The sequence below is a fragment of the Bufo gargarizans genome, chromosome 5 (assembly GCF_014858855.1).
Source record: "Bufo gargarizans isolate SCDJY-AF-19 chromosome 5, ASM1485885v1, whole genome shotgun sequence".
NCBI classification, from domain to species: Eukaryota; Metazoa; Chordata; class Amphibia; order Anura; family Bufonidae; genus Bufo; species Bufo gargarizans.
This window is the reverse complement of record NC_058084.1, coordinates 366,481,459-366,502,811: the sequence shown is the minus strand read 5'-3', so window position 1 is coordinate 366,502,811 and position 21,353 is coordinate 366,481,459. Positions and strand designations below refer to the sequence as shown.

Genomic DNA, 21,353 nt, shown 5'->3' with positions numbered 1-21,353 from the left:
ATTGCACCTGTCTGATGATCTCTGCTTTTAATTCCTCATGAAATAAGCACCTTTTTTTGAACTTTGCATTTTGCCATTCCCAATATTAATCCTGGAAATGTATGAACAAATTGATCACTGAGTTATACCATTTCCCTAGTCGAAGGGGTGTGTCCCTTCATAGACTGACACTGTGAGCATTAATTGGACAATATCAGTGTGTAGTGACACACCCTTAAGTGGCAACACCAAGCTGTCAATTTATCTATTATTATATTATGGGGAATACAATTATTGATCATGCTCACAAAGGTATTTTTCTTCTGTTTCCGTTCCGTTTTCTTACAGGTCCGTATGCGGAACCATTCATTACAGACTCATTAGGACTCATTCCGTGTCTGTATGTCCACATGTCCGTTACACAATGTCCGTTCCATTGTTACAATGGATTCGCCCAAAAAACTGATGCAACATGGACGTCACACGGATGTCATCTGTTTTGTTTTGCGGATCCGTATTTTGCGGACAACAAAATACATACTGTCATGTGCATGAGCCCTAAAACAGACATGTCATAGGAGCCAACAGGTATACTTTATAGTGTAGAGCAGGCCTGTAATCACATGGCTTTACCTATTTTGTACTGTTCCTAAGTTACAGCACTGCATTATGCTTCAGTGCTGCATTCACAGTTCTACTGGTTGCTTTTTGAACCAGTCAACAAGCTCACCTCTTGCAACCTAGTTGAGATTCTGTGATGCAAATGTTCTATGTTCTATTGCATTTTCAAAGAGTTCATTTTTCCTGCTGCCCATCCTGTTACTTTACAGTGGAGTAAAGAGAAGACATCGCAGAATAAAAATCACCAGAGGAAGCTCGCATTGAGATTTCAGTTGTAAAATATGAATGTTGGGGTTGACAAGAATAAATTATAGGACGTAGCTCAAAAACTGCACAAGGTAAGAAAATTAAAGTGCTTACAAGATGACTAAACTTTTTAATTTAATTTTAGCTTGTAAAATAATGCTCATGTGAATTTCTTCTTTAACAGATTTGAAAATCAAATCACTAAGCAAAAAAAACTAAAACAAAAAACCAAAGCAAAACAAAAAAAGAACACAAATCTACACAATAACATCTGTGCAGCCTCCTGAACTCTTCTTCCCAGGCCACATATATGCCAATAAAGATTGGGGGGCCGCATGAAAAATAAGTATAATTTATTAACACAATTTACAAATGACAATCCATACATAAAATCAAGTGCAGGAGAAAGGTGACATCCACAACAGGAGACACAAATGGGGACTCAATCTCCATTATACATAGTACATATTACATAAAACTAAAGTGCAAGTGCATATAACCATCTCATACAACAAGCAGAGTCTATTTATCCATTATGAGTCTCCTCTGGGATGGCGCCAGCCCCGACGCGCGTTTCGGCGGACCTTCGTCTGGGGGTCCTTTGAAACGTGCGTTTGGGGCTGGCGCCATCCCAGAGGAGACACATAATGGGTAAATAGACTCTGTTTATTGTATAAGATGGTTATATGCACTTTAGTATTATGTAATATGTACTTGTGTCTCCTGTTGTGGATGTCGCCTTTCTCCTGCACTTGATTTTATGTGTGGATTGTCATTTGTAAATTGTGTTAATAAATTATGCGGCCTGGCAATCTTTATTGGCATATAGGTATACACTTTTGTTGCCATAGGCATGAGTGGATTGTGTCATGCATGGTATTGATGCGTATGGATGGTTGTTTCATTCATCCATTTATTGTTTATTTATGGTTTACAAAAAAAAATTGGGGTATATTCCCAGGCCACATGCCTAGTGTGCCTATAAATACCGCCCTGGATGTTGCCCCTACATTATGTAAGGTGCTTTGTCTCGTGGTTCGGTGTTAAAGATCAGTGATCCCTAATTTCGGCTCAGCAGATAACAATGCCCCTGTGTCTGAGTGTTAATAGTAGCAGAGGTGGAATGAACAAAATGGAGAAAATAATGAGCACACATGAGTGTAGATGATATGCAGAGTATAAGAGAGAGGACCGGTTTCTTCTTCATCTTCTTCCTGGAGAACATGTAACAGTAGTCTTACCATCACATTCATAAATCATGACTAGCAGTAGATGAAAAGAAAATGTAATCCTACATGTGAGATCGGTGTCTGGAGGACGGCGCTTCCAAATCATTAGCAGGTAAAACTTACCGTAGTGTATTTTCCCAGCTGACACAGGGAGGGGAAGGTTTCTTGATGCGCTTTTCTGATTTTCTCTGTCAGGTCATCGAGCTCGGCATTCATCTCATAGTTCTCTGTACACTCCTGTTTCGAGGGCTCTTTCTTCTTCTTGTTTCTGTCATTTCTCACTGCTGCAGGAGAGATGAAGACACTTCAGATAGTGGCTACTGGGCTTAAACACCCTCTCAAAGTGATTTCAAGTATGAGAAAACAGGGATCTAACTGATAAGTGTGTGATAATGAAGATATATCTGGATGCCACATGGTGAGCATTTATCTGTACAACTGCTAGAAATATTCCCACTGCAGTGTAAAATACCATTATATCGCTCTGCGATGACCTTTTGATATCTAAACCTGAATGTTATCTAGCCAGTTCAAGCTCAAAGGACTAGTCAAAAAAAGGCAGTCAGAACAAATAAAAATCAGAATTAGAGCTAAACTTGCGCCTGCGCCATTGCTTCGGGTAGTGGCACTCTGCTCTTGTGTCAGTCCACTGGCCACATATATACAGCATCCAACAAGATCTTATGACCCACCAAGAGGACAATAAATCCCGTTTATTTATGTCATTATTGCACTTGTGTATTAGAATGGGCGACACTATTCCATTCATTGGTCATATAAATAGACATAGATAGATGTACTATCTAAAAAGATACGAAGACCCACTAAGAAAATACAAAACCCGGTTTGTTCATATTATCATTTCAAACTGTGCACCATATTTGCTGACACCATCCTGTTCACTCCTAGAGTTCAACAAACTGTCATTTGTTTTTACATTATTTTCTATTATGTTTTGATCTTACGTTCTATATGTATACAAAGAATCTTTTTTCTATACAAATCTTTCATCAATCTTGATCTTGATGCATGTATCCCACGACTTATAAAAATACGTATTACTCTGTTTTAGATTAAGATCGCTGAAGAAGGCCCTGACAGGCCGAAACGTCCGGTCATCATTCTGATTTATATATGCCTGTGAATTGCACTGGAACCTGATCATGTGATGATTAAAATTTAAATAATTTTCTATCATTTGATTACGACTAAACAAGTCCTTGCTGGCACCAGTAAACCAGTGCGGAACTCTAAAATTTAACACACTACTTGTGGCAGCGGCACAGGCACAAGATTATCAGGGCCGGCCAAGATGACCACTCCTGTCAATCAAGTGGCAGGGGAAACATTTTCAGCTTCGGGGAAAGCCCCCTTGCAGATGTAGAACTGTGGTTGATGGGACAAATCGATTTGCTTATCTCTAGTCAGAATGTTTGAAAAAATAAATAAAAGCTACTGATCTCATTCCAATGTTTTCTGGATTCCTACCTATCTCTACTTTCTGGTCCCTCTTGAAAAAGGAAATGTGACGGCTCAACCTACCAGCTCAGATAATCACTGGCCACAGCAGTTTCTACTTTCTAGAGGGGAACCATTGGGAGAGGAGCAGTGGGAGATCTGTTATTTTTTAAAGCCATTCGGACGCTTTTTAAAAATATTGTTACCAGCTGGACAACCCTTTTAAAGAAGATATCTATAGAGCTCTTCAACGAAACCGACAAGACAATTCCAAAATATTGACTAATGATCACTAATTTATGAACCTCCAGAAAGATTTACATCCATATTTATGATTAATAATGGCAGATACTTGTTTTAGCTTGATTTGTACAAGGTTTGTGCTTTCAGTTTAGTTGCTCATTAACATCAGAAATAAACCAATATATTTGAGGCTCCAGTCAACATTATGTCTCCTAGACTAGACATCAACTTGTCCAGGGTGATAAAGTCTGCACATGACATAGAAGTAGGCTATGTGGCCCTTAGAAACGGGAAGGGGGGGGGGGGGGGGCCTGGTTGACCCCCATCTACTTTGCTATTGGATAGAAACAACCTGTGCAGAACTTCCCTCTATAAAAGAACTGCTTTGTTAGCAAACAAGAAGGTACAATGGCAAGCAAAAGTTTGTGCACCCCCTGGTCAAAATTACTGTTACTGTGAACCATAAAGCAAGTTTAAGATGAAATGATCTCCAAAAGGCATACAGTTAAAGTTGACACCTTCGCTTTGTATTTTAAGTATCTTAGGGTCTGAAGCAGAACTTTGTGGCTAGTACCCAGTAACACAACCTTTGGCAAGTATCAGCTTCAAACACTTTTTGTAGCCAGCCAAGAGTCTTTTAATTCTTGTTTGAGGGATTTTCATCCATTCATGCAACAGTCTTCAAGATTCCAGAGCCGTTTTGATGGACTGATCTTTTGAGATCTATCCACAAATTTTCAATGATGTTCAGATCAGGGGACTGTGAGGGCCATGACAAAACCTTCAGCCTGCACTTTTGAGGTAGTCTATTGTGGATTTTGAGGTGTGTTTAGTATCATTATCCATTTGTAGAAGCAATTCTCTTTTCAACTTCAGCTTTTGGGGTTATGTTTGCTTCCAGAACTTGCTGGAATTTCATTGAATCCATTATTCCCTCTACCAGCAAAATGTTCCCTATGACATTGGCTGCAACACAACACCAAAGCACGAGTGATCCACCTCCATGCTTAATGATTGGACTTTTTTTTACTTACACCAAAACAGATCAAAATACCCCCACTAATAAACCACCAACAGATATTAAATAATAATAGCTTTATTAATTTACATCAAAATAGTGAAAATGTAAAATCAATCACAACAGCGGCATACACATATAGAAAAAGGAGGATACAATGGTTCTATTATGTAATCTTATGTATCAACCAGACTTAATTCAACTTAATAAAGTGCTCATCATTACATTTCATGGGTACACAACAATAAATATAAAGTGCATGGTGCTGACTAGTACAAACTGCATATGTCCCAGGGCAGTGGAAGATGAGGGCAGCAAAAGAATAGGGGAATCATATTACAAACACAGAAAGAGCCCAACATAGTTGTAAAATACAGACCAGTATGCCTCCACCCCGCCGTATGTTTCACTACACAGCTTCCTCAGGGGATCATTTTTCTGTCCATTTTCTGAACGCCATATTTTTTGTATTTTTCTACCAATTGTCTTGTGGAAGGGCTCGTTTCTTGCAGGAAGAGTTGAGGTTTGTATTGGTACCAATTGATTTTTTTGATCATTCATTATTACACTTTATGGGGCAAGGTGACCCCCAAAAATTGGTTGTTTTAGCAGTTTTTATTTATTTATTTTTACAGCGTTCATCTGAGGGGTAAGGTCATGTGATATTTTTATAGAGCAGAGCGTTACAGACGTGGCAATACCTAATATGTATACTTTTTCTTATTTATTTAAGTTTTACACAATAATAGCATTTTTTATTTTTTTTTTTAAGTCTGAGAGCCATAGCTTTTTTATTTTTTGACCGATTGTCTTAGTTAGGGTCTCATTTTGCAGGATGAGGTGACGGTTTGATTGGTACTATTTTGGGGGGCATACACCTTTTTGATCGCTTGGTGTTGCACTTTATTTGATGTTAGGTGACAAAAAATTGCTTTTTTGGCACAGTTTTTTTTTTATGGTGTTCATCTGAGGGGTTAGGTCATGTGATATTTTTATAGAGCAGGTTGTTATACCTAATATGTCAACTTTTTTTATTTCACTTTAACACAATAATAGCATTTTTGAAAATTATGTTTTTAATGTCTCCATGTTCTGAGAGATATATATATATATTTTTTTAAATGAGTTTCTTATGTAGGGGCTCATTTTTGCGGGATTTTTTTACTTTTAATTTTTTTTTTTATGACTTAATTGGGGATTTTTTTTTTACACTTTGCATCCCCCATAAGGTCATACAAGACCTCTGGGAGACATTTAACATCACTTTAAAAAAAAAAAAAATTCACTATTGATTTCTCCTGGGGGAAATACACCCCCCAGAGAGGCTGTACAGCAGTATACAGTGCTGAACAGCCTCAGTGCAGGGCTGATCGAGGTCTGCGGAAGACTACCAGGGCAGAATAGCGCTTCCTGATCTGTATACACAGCGCTCAACGGCCCCTGCCTTCTCTCTGGGTTGCCCTGCTGTCACTGACAGCGGGCCCCCTGCTCGGCAGCTGCACGATTAGAGTGCAGCTGCCATCTCTGAATGGACGTTCCAGAACGTCCATTCAGAGATAAACGACCACCCATAAAAAACGTTTATAGTCAATGGGCGATCGTGATGTGGTTAATTACATTTCGAACTGAGGAAATGGCAACCTGAAAATGCTTTACTATCTTCCCATAGCCTTCTCCTCCTTGGTGGGCTTCAACCACTTATTTTCAGAGCTTTAGGCAGCTGCTTAGAAGAACCTAAGGCTTTTTTGGGACAAGGTTAGAGGAGTCTGGGTATTTATAAAGCTTTGCAATTTGCATCACCTTTCATTTCCTAAAAATCCCTAACCCTAACTGGCTATTTAAGGCTCGAGAACTCGGTCAAAGTTATCTGACTGCTCAAATCTACTTGGGTTTCCATACTTTTGCAATGTACCGTATTTTTCGCCGTATAAGACGCACTTTTTCCCCCCCAAAAGTGGGGGGGAAATAGCAGTGCGTCTTATACGGCGAATGTAGCCGATTTTGCTTAGTTTTCAATGATACACCCGCCGCGATGCCGTGCGGCGGGTATATCAGCTGTGAGGGAGGAGGGGCTGGGGGCGGCATCTGCATTTATAATGACAGCGGGGCCCGTGCAGTGACTGTATTCTACTACACGGGCCCCGCTTACTGTACAATCATATCCCTAATACCGTAGTTAATTGTTGTGTGCACTGCATGTAAAAGCATAATGAGCGATGATGAGCGCTATTACTTACAATTAGAAGCGCTTGCCGTTCGGAGCAGAGAGGAGGGAGGAGGCAGGCCGGGAGGACGGGCGCTGGCAGTGTGAGTCATACGTCACGCGCCTGCGCCGCCTGCTTCATGAATGAAGCAGGCGGCGTGGGCGCATGACGGATGACTCACACTGCCAGCGCCCGTCCTCCCGGCCTGCCTCCTGCCCTCCTCCCTGCTCCGAACGGCAAGCGCTTCTAATTGTAAGTAATAGCGCTCATCATCGCTCATTATGCTTTTACATGCAGTGCACACAACAATTAACTACGGTATTAGGGATATGATTGTACAGTAAGCGGGGCCCGTGTAGTAGAATACAGTCACTGCACGGGCCCCGCTGTCATTATAAATGCAGATGCGACCCCCACCCCCATTATAAAAGCAAATGCGACCCCCACACTTATGGAGGGGATCTGTGGATGACACATAGCATAAGATGCTATATATGTGTCATCCACAGATCCCCCCCATAACTGTCATACACAGATCCTCATAACAGCGCCATCCAGAGAGGATCCCCTATAAGTGTCACCCACAGATCCCCCATAACAGTGCGTCATCCACAGATCCCCATAACAGTGCATCACCCACAGACCACAATTAGTTCAAAATATTTTTTTTCTTATTTTCCTCCCCAAAAACCTAGGTGCGTCTTATACGCCGGTGCGTCTTATACGGCGAAAAATACGGTACCTCTTTTTTCACTCTAAAATTGTACAAAACCAAAATAATACACAGACATTGCTTAAAATGTTGAAAAGTGTCTTTCATCTTCAACTTTATGCCTTTTAGAGATCATTTCATCTTCAACTTGCTTAATTGTTAACAGTGACAGTCCTTTTGACCAGGGAACTTTTGCATGCCACTGTACGAAATTGCCCAAATGGTTATCATAAGGAGAAGGCAATAAATAACACCTGGGTAGAAACATCTGGCATGAAAATAGAGGGCACAGTTTAATCTCTGCTGTTGGGACCCTCTCTTCTATATATGCCACTGATGATGGTCCTTCTACTCTGATAACATCCATGAACTTTGAACAACCACCATCTTCTTATTAAATGTCACAATAACGAGGCTTTAAGTAAAATATCAAGAAAGAACGAGATTCCGGAATCAAAAATATCTACTTAAACCTATAGGATAGGTTTACATGCTCAGGTTTTTTTATGCAGGTTTGAAGCTAAAGACAAGGAGCAGACTCAATCTTTCTTTTTTACGTGTTCTCATTTTATGAACCTGAAGGTGGAAACCCAGACTAAATGTCTAGATACATGATCAGAGGATTGAACATTTCTAGACAAGCCTTCTCATTCAGAATTTCTATTTTGTAATCAAGCATTACATTGACTATGATTTGTTAAAGGACTGATACAAAATTAGCTGATAATGTATTATTATAGTATCGGTATCAGAGAAGGTGGAGAATGTGTATTTACCTGCTGTTCATTACACTTCTAAAGTCCAATGCCTCAACATTAAAACACTGCACCGCTATTAGCTTTTGGGAATATAACCCTATTAGCAGACTGACAGCTTCCCTGAAGCTACTTAGCTCCATGGCTGCTTGTGGAGCACAAACACATCATTTAGGGCAGTCATTTCTGCCAAGGATTCCCAGATACAAGGAAATGATTCACAAGGGAATCACTCTACAGTTCTTCGGCGGCAGGCTCACTGCTATCTGATTTTTCATATCCTAGAAGTCTTACAAGAAAACAGAAAATCCCCTCTTCCGTCCTAAAACATAGATACCCGGGAAGAAAAAATAAATAAAAAAAATTATACTGATCATCTACATATAGTATACATCTATTATATTCCTACTCACTACCTATAAATGCACATATATTACTATCTATTTACAGTGCTGCCCATAGTTATTCATACCCATTTTGACTTAAAGGATAACTGTCACACCTAGACCCTAATTTCAATTTTCATATATGTAGTTACTAATAACATGATATTCCAGAATCAGTTACTAATAGACTGACTTAGGGCTCTTTCCCACTTGCGTTGTCCGGATCCGGAGTGTACTCCATTTGCCGGAATTACACGCCGGATCCGGAAAAACGCAAGTGAACTGAAAGCATTTGAAGACGGATCCATCTTCAAAATGCGTTCAGTGTTACTATGGCAGCCAGGACGCTATTAAAGTCCTGGTTGCCATAGTAGTAGTGGGGAGCGGGGAGGGAGGGGGGGGGGGGGGGAGAAATTATCAGCTTTTATTTACATTTGAGAAAAAAAATACAAGATGTTCTGCACTGTGGAAAATCTCAGAGGACGTGGTTGGAAGCCAAAAGTGACACCTGTGCTTGCCAGGAGGATAGTAGTTAAAGAGGTGAAAAAGAATCCAAGGATCTGCTGGTGGCAATGTCTCAAGGGAGACAATCTAATGGACACTGCACAATGCAGACCAAGGAGGACGCCACTTCTCCAGATAAGGCTATATCTCGCTTGGCCTTTGCAAAAGCTCATCTGGACAAAAAAGAAGACTTCAGGTCTTCTGTATTATGGTCAGATGAAACAAAAATTGAATTGTTTGGTCACAATGATGTTTCCTTCATTTGGTGCAAAAAAGGAGAAGCCTTCAACCCAAGGACCACCATCCCCACTGTCAAACATGGTGGTGGGAACCTAATGCTTTGGGGGTGTTTTTAAGCCAATGGACCAGGGAACCTAATCACAGTAAACGGCACCATGAAAAAAGAGCAATACATGAGGATTCTCAACGACATCAGGCAGTCTGCAGAGAAACTTGGCCTTGGGCACCAGTGGACATTTCAGCATGACAATGACACACAATGACACACAATAACACACAGCAAAAGTGGTGAAGAAATGGTTAGCAGACAACAACATTAACGTTTTGGAGTGGCCCAGCCATAGTCCAGACTCGAATCCAATTGAGAATCTGTGGAGGGAGCTAAAGATCAGGGTGATGGCAAGAAGAACCTCCAAACTGAAAGATCTGGAGCTCATTGCTAAAGATGAATGGGCAAAAATACCTGTGGAGACATGCAAAAAGCTGGTCTGCAATTATAGGAAGCGTTTGATTGCTGTAATAGCCAATAAAGGCTTTTATATTGATTATTGAGAAGGGTATGAATAATTTTGGACTGGACACTTTTTACTCAAATGTAAATAAAAGCTGAGAAATGATTTTTTTCCCACAATAATGCCTCTTGTACATCATCTTATTATCTTTTGGGAGACACCTGTCATTTCCCGTCAAAAAATTACTTGCTTGTTGAATAAAAGTAACTAAGTCAAAATTTGCCAGGGGTATGAATAATTATGGGCAGCAATGTATCTATGTATTATCTATCTATCTACTGTGTATCATCTATATATTCTATCTATCTAATATGTATTATCTATCTATCTATATCTCTTTCTATCTATCTCTATTTATTCTATCTGTATCATCTATATATTTTATCTATCTACAGACGTGGACAAAATTGTTGGTACCCTTTGGTCAATGAAAGAAAAAGTCACAATGGTCACAGAAATAACTTTAATCTGACAAAAGTAATAATAAATTAAAATTCTATAAATGTTAACCAATGAAAGTCAGACATTGTTTTTCAACCATGCTTCAACAGAATTATGTAAAAAAATAAACTCATGAAACAGGCATGGACAAAAATGATGGTACCCCTAGAAAACACAGAACATAATGTGACCAAAGGGACATGTTAATTCAAGGTGTGTCCACTAATTAGCATCACAGGTGTCTACAACCTTGTAATCAGCCATTGGGCCTATATATATGGCTCCAGGTAATCACTGTGTTGTTTGGTGATATGGTGTGTACCACACTCGACATGGACCAGAGGAAGCAAAGGAAAGAGCTGTCTCAAGAGATCAGAAAGAAAATTATAGACAAGCATGTTAAAGGTAAAGGCTATAAGACCATCTCCAAGCAACTAGATGTTCCTGTGAGTACAGTTGCACATATTATTCATAAGTTTAAGATCCATGGGACTGTAGCCAACCTCCCTGGACGTGGCCGCAGGAGGAAAATTGATGACAAATCTAAGAGACGGATAATCCGAATGGTAACAAAAGAGCCTAGAAAGACTTCTAAAGAGATTCAAGGTGAACTTCATGCTCAAGGAACATCAGTGTCAGATCGCACCATCCGTCGTTGTTTGAGCCAAAGTGGACTACATGGGAGACGACCAAGGAGGACACCATTGTTGAAAACGAATCATAAAAAAGCAAGACTGGAATATGCCAAACTACATGTTGACAAGCCACAAAGCTTCTGGGAGAATGTCCTGTGGACAGATGAGACAAAAATCGAAGTTTTTGCCAAGGCACATCAGCTGTATGTTCACAGACGAAAAAATGAAGCATATCAAGAAAAGAACACTGTCCCTACTGTGAAACATGGAGGAGGCTCTGTTATGTTCTGGGGCTGCTTTGCTGCGTCTGGCACAGGGTGTCTTGAATCTGTGCAGGGTACAATGAAATCTCAAGACTATCAAGGAATTCTAGAGAGAAATGTACTAGCCAGTGTCAGAAAGCTTGGTCTCAGTCGCAGGTCATGGGTCTTGCAACAGGACAATGACCCAAAACACACCGCTAAAAACACCCAAGAATGGCTAAGAGGAAAAAATTGGACTATTCTAAAGTGGCCTTCTATGAGCCCTGACCTCAATCCTATTGAGCATCTTTGGAAGGAGCTGAAACATGCAGTCTGGAAAAGGCACCCTTCAAACCGGACACAACTGGAGCAGTTTGCTCATGAGGAGTGGGCCAAAATACCTGCTGAGAGGTGCAGATGTCTCATTGACAGTTACAGGAAGCGTTTGATTGCAGTGATTGCCTCAAAAGGTTGCGCAACAAAATATTAAGTTAGGGGTACCATCATTTTTGTCCATGCCTGTTTCATGAGTTTATTTTTTTACATAATTCTGTTGAAGCATGGTTGAAAAACAATGTCTGACTTTCATTGGTTAACATTTATAGAATTTTAATTTATTATTACTTTTGTCAGATTAAAGTTATTTCTGTGACCATTGTGACTTTTTCTTTCATTGACCAAAGGGTACCAACAATTTTGTCCACGTCTGTATATTATATCTATCTGTATCATCTATATATTTTAGCTATCATCTATATATTATATCTATCTATCTATGCAGAATGACACAGGCAATGCAGCTGAACAGCATATTTTGATTAAAAAGGACCTGCCAGCTATCCTTACTTGTCTGTTTTAGTAAATACCATGAAATAACAATTCTGGAGAATCTTAGAATGCTACATTACGCTAGTACTATCCTATTCCTCCTAGAAATAGGTGAGTAAATTAACAACTGGGTGTTACCATTTCCTTGGAAAAGGGGTGTGTCCCTGCACAGTCTGGCATGGTAAGCCCTGATTGGACAGTGTAACACTATGTAGGGACTCACACACAACCAGTTGTCATTCTATTCAGTCCTAGGAGGACTAACAGAGGAACAGCACAACACAGAGCTCTAAGAAAACTCCAAATCTTGTATCTGCAGCACAACACAAGATACAGATGAACGGTTTGGAGTGTGACTTTTCTGGGGCTTGCATCCATCTTTTCTGAAGTTTGGCTCTGGCTGCTCCACCGCTGCTACAGAGTTATTTCACAGGGAATATAATTATCTACTATAACAGAAAAGCCAGCAGAGGTGACAGGTGAGTACCAGATAGCATGAGGTGAGGGTAGGTAAGTATAGGGTGCACATACAGGTGGTACTGACCATCCAATCAGTATGGGAATAACCTTCATGGGCCCTCATAGCCGCTCTGTCACTACCTTTCATGGAAACCCTGCAAACACTAGTTGCAAGAGTGCCACATGCACCTCGACTACGCAATGTGTAACACTGGTGTACAGTGCCAAGCCAGAGGGTGGCAGGGATCTAGTCCTGAGAAGGGCTACCAACTGTTTACCGCAATAATCGTATGGCAATGGCTTTACTGTACAATACAGGATGAAGAATGCTTGCAGAACAGAAATAAAGAGAACCCGTTCCATTTAACATGCTGTGTAATCTGCAGGAAACATGTTATAGAGCAGACTAATACAGAGTTTTTTTGGGAAAAGATTCCGAAAAACTTGTAATTTCTACATTCAAATCCCTGCTCTCGATGTTTAGGAGTCCAGTGGGCGGTCCTATCAGTGACAGCTATCTATGAATGTACGTTTATAGAGGGAAGGCTGTCAATCACTGAGCAGGTCCACCCATGTGACTACTAAGGCTAGAATAGGCAGATAGATATATCTATCTATCCATCCATCCATCTATCTGATCTATTCATCTGTCTATCTATCTATGAAACAAAGCAGCACTGTGATGTTCAAAAATAAAGTGGTGTCAGCATTCACAAATAAAACCTGAAAGATATAATAAAAAAAATACCACAGCACTCTCATATCTATCCTTCTATCTATCTATACTTCTTTCTATCTATCTATCTGTCTATCCTTCTATGTATCTATCTGTCCGTCTAGCTTTCTATCTATCTATTTGTCTAGCCTTCTATCTATCTATGTATCTATCCGTCCATCTAGCCTTCTATCTATCTATCTATCCGTCCGTCTAGCCTTCTATCTATCTATCCGTCTGTCTAGCCTTCTATCTATCTATCCGTCTGTCTAGCCTTCCATCTATCTATCTATCCGTCCGTCTAGCCTTCTATCTATCTATCCGTCTAGCCTTTTATCCATCTATCTATCTATCTATCCGTCCGTCTAGCCTTCTATCTATCTATCCGTCCGTCTAGCCTTCTATCTATCTATCTATCTATCTATCTATCAGTCTAGCCTTTTATCTATCTAGCTATCCGTCTGTCTAGCCTTCTATCTATCTATCCGTCTGTCTAGCCTTCTATCTATCCGTCCGTCTAGCCTTCTATCTATCTATCTATCTATCTATCTATCTGTCTAGCCTTTTATCCATCTATCTAGCTATCTATCTATCCGTCCGTCTAGCCTTCTATCTATCTATCCGTCCGTCTAGCCTTCTATCTATCTATCTATCTATCTATGTATCTATCAGTCTAGCCTTTTATCTATCTAGCTATCCGTCCGTCTATCCTTCTATCCATCTCTCTATATTTGTATCTATCTCTATCATCTGTTGTGCCTCTGTACATAGAAGCCGGGAGAATAAAGGCATTGCTTTCTGTTGACTCCGCTGGGTATACTTGAGCAGTCACAACTTAATTATCTTGATTTAGTAGACTGGGTTAGACGTGACAAATGTATATTATTTTGCATAAACTGCCATATTTCTGCTCCCTTTTGCACACTTGCAAATAGTTTTAATAAAAGAGCGTGTGGGGTAAATCTGTTACATTCCTGCTGGCTTCATCAGATTATTGCTGAGATTTCTAAGTAAAAACCATCCATCTGGCCTCACTAGCCTTAGCTTCCACACACTCAATACTACGGAAAATTAGATTATTCTGATTAAAACAAAATGTGAAAAATTCACCAAACAGTTTCAAGCCTGATAATCCATCTCTGGTCCAACCCTGCCTATAATAAAAATAAATCAGAAGCCAGCAGGTTTGAACCTAATTTTTAAAGCTTGACATTTTCCTCAGCGTTTCTTTTTTAAATGTCACCCCATTCTACAAGACTGAGTGATTCTGTCCCCGGGGACCGTCAGTCATTGCAAAGTCTGCCGCTGCAGCTCACCAGCCATTGTACTTCTTAGCCGTCACTTTCATCAGAGATGCAAAAGATTATCAAAAACGCATCAGATCCAAGGAAACGCGATGACACAAGGGTGGGGCATCAAAGCAGTGTCATAGTTTAGACTGCGATGTAAAGTCCATGGATTCTACATCTTACAATATAACGTAAATGTGGGTGGAGAACAAAGCAAGTAGATGATGTTCTTGGAGCTCTATGGTCAACACCAGAACTTCATGAAGTAAATAGGAGACTGAAGAACCAAGGCCCAGGAGCAACTACCACCTCAGCAACCCACAAAGTTATGTCCCTTTATTTTTACATTTAAGCTACTCCTAAATTAAATCCATTGCTGGCTTGATTCATTTTTATTCCCATTACATACTGCTCGTATCCAGGGGTTACGACCACCCTGCAATCCAGCGGCAGTGGTCGTGCTTGCACACTATAGAAAAAAGTGCCAGCCTATGCGCACTACCGGCCACCAGAGAGGCCAGTGCATTTTCCTACAGTTTGCATGCGTGTCCACTGCTGCTGGATTGCGGGGTGGTCATAACCCCTGGTAGTGTATAATCCAGTGGAAAAATTTATCCAGCCAGCAAAAAAGGAATATGGACAATCACAATATATTAGTAGGTGCCTTGTATTACCTTTATCTACATGATAAATGCCATTTGCTGAAGTAACAAAACTCCTTTAAGACATTGTATGAGATGTGCTCTCTTACGGTGACTGCTTCTTTATTCAGTGGATGTGCCTTCAAAGTCCTACAATGCAACATCACTTTAAAAGCCTTTAGGACAAAGTTAGTAAAAACTGTCCTTATATTTATGATGTAAGTGGTTGGACATAATATTACATCCTAATGGAAATCATTGGCTAAAAGACTTACTATGAAATAAGCTTCATTATTTACATAAAGCATGGTCTATAGTTCGGATGCCTGAGGGAATCACTAATTTGGTTATTAAAACCCCATTTCGCTTGGTAACAATGTTACCTGCAGACCGTTTCAGTGTTAAAGAAGCTTTGGTATCACGCGGGTGTCTCTGATGTTTATGTACAGCCTATTCTAGAATAGTTTCCATTATCTCCGGGTTTCTTTATCATTTAACAAGCTCAGTGTCCACCTCTGTTACACAGTGTCCAACTCTATTACACAGTGTCCACCTCTGTTACACAGTGTCCACCTCTGTGACACAGTGTCCACCTCTGTGACACAGTGTCCACCTCTGTGACACAGTGTCCACCTCTGTGACACAGTGTCCACCTCTGTGACACAGTGTCCACCTCTGTGACACAGTGTCCACCTCTGTGACACAGTGTCCACCTCTGTGACACAGTGTCCACCTCTGTGACACAGTGTCCACCTCTGTGACACAGTGTCCACCTCTGTGACACAGTGTCCACCTCTGTGACACAGTGTCCACCTCTGTGACACAGTGTCCACCTCTGTGACACAGTGTCCACCTCTGTTACACAGTGTCCCCCTCTGTTACACAGTGTCCCCCTCTGTTACACAGTGTCCCCCTCTGTTACACAGTGTCCACCTCTGTTACACAGTGTCCACCTCTTTTACACAGTGTCCACCTCTGTTACACAGTGTCCACCTCTGTTACACAGTGTCCACCTCTTTTACACAGTGTCCACCTCTGTTACACAGTGTCCACCTCTGTTACACAGTGTCCACCTCTGTTACACAGTGTCCACCTCTGTTACACAGTGTCCACCTCTGTTACACAGTGTCCACCTCTGTTACACAGTGTCCACCTCTGTTACACAGTGTCCACCTCTGTTACACAGTGTCCACCTCTGTTACACAGTGTCCCCCTCTGTTACACAGTGTCCCCCTCTGTTACACAGTGTCCCCCTCTGTTACACAGTGTCCCCCTCTGTTACACAGTGTCCCCCTCTGTTACACAGTGTCCACCTCTTTTACACAGTGTCCACCTCTGTTACACAGTGTCCACCTCTGTTACACAGTGTCCACCTCTGTTACACAGTGTCCTCCTCTGTTACACAGTGTCCTCCTCTGTTACACAGTGTCCTCCTCTGTTACACAGTGTCCACCTCTGTTACACAGTGTCCACCTCTGTTACACAGTGTCCACCTCTGTTACACAGTGTCCCCCTCTGTTACACAGTGTCCCCCTCTGTTACACAGTGTCCACCTCTTTTACACAGTGTCCACCTCTGTTACACAGTGTCCACCTCTGTTACACAGTGTCCACCTCTGTTACACAGTGTCCACCTCTGTTACACAGAGTCCACCTCTGTTACACAGTGTCCACCCCTATTACACAGTGTCCACCTCTGTTACACAGTGTCCACCTCTGTTACACAGTGTCCACCTCTGTTACACAGTGTCCACCTCTGTTACACAGTGTCCACCTCTGTTACACAGTGTCCACCTCTGTTACACAGTGTCCACCTCTGTTACACAGTGTCCACCTCTGTTACACAGTGTCCACCTCTGTTACACAGTGTCCACCTCTGTTACACAGTGTCCACCTCTGTTACACAGTGTCCACCTCTGTTACACAGTGTCCACCTCTGTTACACAGTGACCACCTCTGTTACACAGTGACCACCTCTGTTACACAGTGTCCACCTCTGTTACACAGTGTCCACCTCTGTTACACAGTGTCCACCTCTGTTACACAGTGTCCACCTCTGTTACACAGTGTCCACCTCTGTTACACAGTGTCCACCTCTGTTACACAGTGTCCTCCTCTGTTACACAGTGTCCTCCTCTGTTACACAGTGTCCTCCTCTGTTACACAGTGTCCTCCTCTGTTACACAGTGTCCACCTCTGTTACACAGTGTCCCCCTCTGTTACACAGTGTCCTCCTCTGTTACACAGTGTCCTCCTCTGTTACACAGTGTCCACCTCTGTTACACAGTGTCCCCCTCTGTTACACAGTGTCCCCCTCTGTTACACAGTGTCCACCTCTTTTACACAGTGTCCACCTCTTTTACACAGTGTCCACCTCTGTTACACAGTGTCCCCCTCTGTTACACAGAGTCCACCTCTGTTACACAGTGTCCACCCCTATTACACAGTGTCCACCCCTATTACAGTGTCCACCTCTGTTACACAGTGTCCACCTCTGTTACACAGTGTCCACCTCTGTTACACAGTGTCCACCTCTAGGGCTGCAACGATTAATCGATGTAATCGATTATATTCGATAACTGGATTCGTTGTCGACGAATCCAGTTATCGAATAATCGCCGATTCGTTGCTATTCGGGCGGGCGGGCGGTCGCTGCATCTTTATTTTACCTTTTTACAATGACGCTCCCGCTCCTGTAACAGCCAGGCAGAGCGGACGGCGGCGTAACGTCACTCACTCACGTGACACGCCTGCTCCGCCTCCTTCATTCATGAAGTGGGCGGAGCAGGCGCGTCACGTGATTGAGTGACGTTACGCCGCCGTCCGCTCTGCCTGGCTGTTACAGGAGCGGGAGCGTCATTGTAAAAAGGTAAAATAAAGATGCAAGCATCGGGGCCGGGGCTGTTAGGGGGAAGGGGGAAGGGGGAGGGGGGATCTGTCTATGGCACTGCTATGGGAAGGGGGGGTCTGTGTATAGCACTGCTATGGGGAGGGGGGAGGATCTGTCTATGGCACTGCTATGGGGAGGGGGGTCTGTGCACTGTTATGAGGAAAGGGATCTGTGCACTGTTATGCCCATAACAGTGCACATATCCCCCTCTCCATAACTACACCGTCCACAGACCCCCCTCTCCATAACTACGCCGTCCACAGACCCCCCTCTCCATAACTACGCCGTACACACAGACCCCCCTCTCCATAACTACGCCGTCCACAGACCCCCCTCTCCATAACTACGCCGTCCACAGATCCCCCATAAGTGTCGTCCACAGATCCCCCATAAGTGTCGTCCACAGATCCCCCATAAGTGTCGTCCACAGATCCCCCATAAGTGTCGTCCACAGATCCCCCATAAGTGTCGTCCACAGATCCCCCATAAGTGTCGTCCACAGATCCCCCATAAGTGTCGTCCACAGATCCCCCATAAGTGTCGTCCACAGATCCCCCATAAGTGTCGTCCACAGATCCCCCATAAGTGTCGTCCACAGATCCCCCATAAGTGTCGTCCACAGATCCCCCATAAGTGTCGTCCACAGATCCCCCATAAGTGTCGTCCACAGATCCCCCATAAGTGTCGTCCACAGATCCCCCATAAGTGTCGTCCACAGATCCCCCATAAGTGTCGTCCACAGATCCCCCATAAGTGTCGTCCACAGATCCCCCATAAGTGTCGTCCACAGATCCCCCATAAGTGTCGTCCACAGATCCCCCATAATAGTGTCGTCCACAGATCCCCCATAATAGTGTCGTCCACAATTTGTTTTAATATGGCCTTTGAACATAATTTTTCAAGTAAGATCATATAAACCTCTTTTTTGTAATTTTGTCGTTTTTTCCGATTAATCGATTAATCGTAGTAATTAATCGGCAACTAATCGATTATTCAAATAATCGTTAGCTGCAGCCCTAACCTCTGTTACACAGTGTCCACCTCTGTTACACAGTGTCCACCTCTGTTACACAGTGTCCACCTCTGTTACACAGTGTCCACCTCTGTTACACAGTGTCCACCTCTGTTACACAGTGTCCACCTCTGTTACACAGTGTCCACCTCTGTTACACAGTGTCCACCTCTGTTACACAGTGTCCACCTCTGTTACACAGTGTCCACCTCTGTTACACAGTGTCCACCTCTGTTACACAGTGTCCACCGCTGTTACACAGTGTCCACCGCTGTTACAGTGTCCACCTCTGTTACACAGTGTCCACCTCTGTTACACAGTGTCCACCGCTGTTACACAGTGTCCACCTCTGTTACACAGTGTCCACCGCTGTTACACAGTGTCCACCGCTGTTACACAGTGTCCACCGCTGTTACACAGTGTCCACCTCTGTTACACAGTGTCCCTAAGGTCCACCGCTGTTACACAGTGTCCACCGCTGTTACACAGTGTCCACCGCTGTTACACAGTGTCCACCTCTGTTACACAGTGTCCACCTCTGTTACACAGTGTCCACCTCTGTTACACAGTGTCCACCGCTGTTACACAGTGTCCACCTCTGTTACACAGTGTCCACCGCTGTTACACAGTGTCCACCGCTGTTACACAGTGTCCACCTCTGTTACACAGTGTCCACCTCTGTTACACAGTGTCCACCTCTGTTACACAGTGTCCACCTCTATTACAATTTGTCATTTTGCACAGCAGCTGCCTTTGCACACTGACAGATAAGAGGTCTGTTATGCGACCCCATATTCAGTGCAGAGCAACAGAGATTGTGACTGAGACTATTCAGAAACCTGGAGAGACAGGTCTACCCGCTCCACCACATAGAAGTAGCCAACTCTTGATCAATCGGCTGTACATCTGATTGTTCATATTAACAATCCCCACAATACATGCAAGACTGAAAGCGGTATTCAGTTGTGTAAAGGGACCAGCTTATACAATTATAGAAAAAAACATTATGCAAAAAGTAATAAAGTAATGATAATCAGACATGTACCATACACACACCAACCGGAAAAATCCAACATGACGAACCACCTTATCAGCAGAAAACTGTCAGGTTTTGGCCAAACGTAGACAATTATCTACGTAATGATTTTCTTTTTGCCCATTCTACCAAATCGAAACAAAAAGCATAAATTAACCTGTGGTGCAGATTTAGAGGGTGCGGATGCACGTAGTATAAATGGGGAACTTTCACAGTGGAATTGCGTGCAGAAAATCTGCAGCATTATCATTTTCTGTGATAATATCTGGACATAAAGACATGCAGTTCGCATCTTAAATCAGAAGCATGCCAATTTATTGTGCTGATATCTGCTGCAGAGTTCACTCTTTGCAATGCAAATCCACAGTATTTCCACACTGTAACCTGCAAAATTTGTACAGATTTTGGCACAGAGGATTGTCGGCAGATCCGTTGTCAATTTTGTGGAAAATGTGCATTGTGCTTAATATATGTGGCTGTATCTTCAATCTGCAGAATATCAATTTACGCGGCTGATTTTCACCTCAGATTCAATCTGTGGCAAATGTGCAACAAATCCGCAGCAGAAACTTCACCCTGTTTGGCCTCTTGCACACGACTAAGTATTTTGCGGTCTGCAAAAAACGGATCCGCAAAAAATACGGATGACATCCGTGTGCATTCCATATTTTGCGGAACGGAACGGCTGGCCCTTCATAGAACAGTCCTATCCTTGTCCGTAATGCCTACAATAATAGGAGATGTTCCATTTTTTTGCGGAACGGAAATACGGAAACGGAATGCGCACGGAATACCTTCAGGTTTTTTTTTTGTGGACCCATAGAAATGAATAGTTACGTATACAGTCCGCAAAAAAAAAAAAACAGAACGGACCCAGAATGAAAATACGTTTGTGTGCAAGAGGCCTTTGGCTGTACCCTTAGGGTGTATTCGCACATTTTGTTTTTGTTGGCCACACTCTTAGATAATGCAATCCTTCCCTTCCCTTGCAGAACAGAGGAGGATCAGGCCCCTACTACACCTGTAAAATGGGGACTTGAACTCATTTATATTTCACAA

The 21,353-nt window shown here is 42.3% G+C and overlaps 1 protein-coding gene across 3 annotated transcripts in view; it reads right to left on the bottom strand.

The window, feature by feature from the left end:
• RARB (retinoic acid receptor beta) overlaps positions 1-21,353 on the bottom strand; it is a 200,822-nt gene that overhangs the window by 67,280 nt on the left and 112,189 nt on the right. For all 3 annotated transcript variants that reach the window (XM_044293066.1, XM_044293065.1, XM_044293067.1), the window contains one exon: positions 2,199-2,359. In XM_044293066.1, the coding sequence (XP_044149001.1) occupies positions 2,199-2,359 (161 nt within the window). The remainder of the gene's footprint in view (positions 1-2,198; positions 2,360-21,353) is intronic.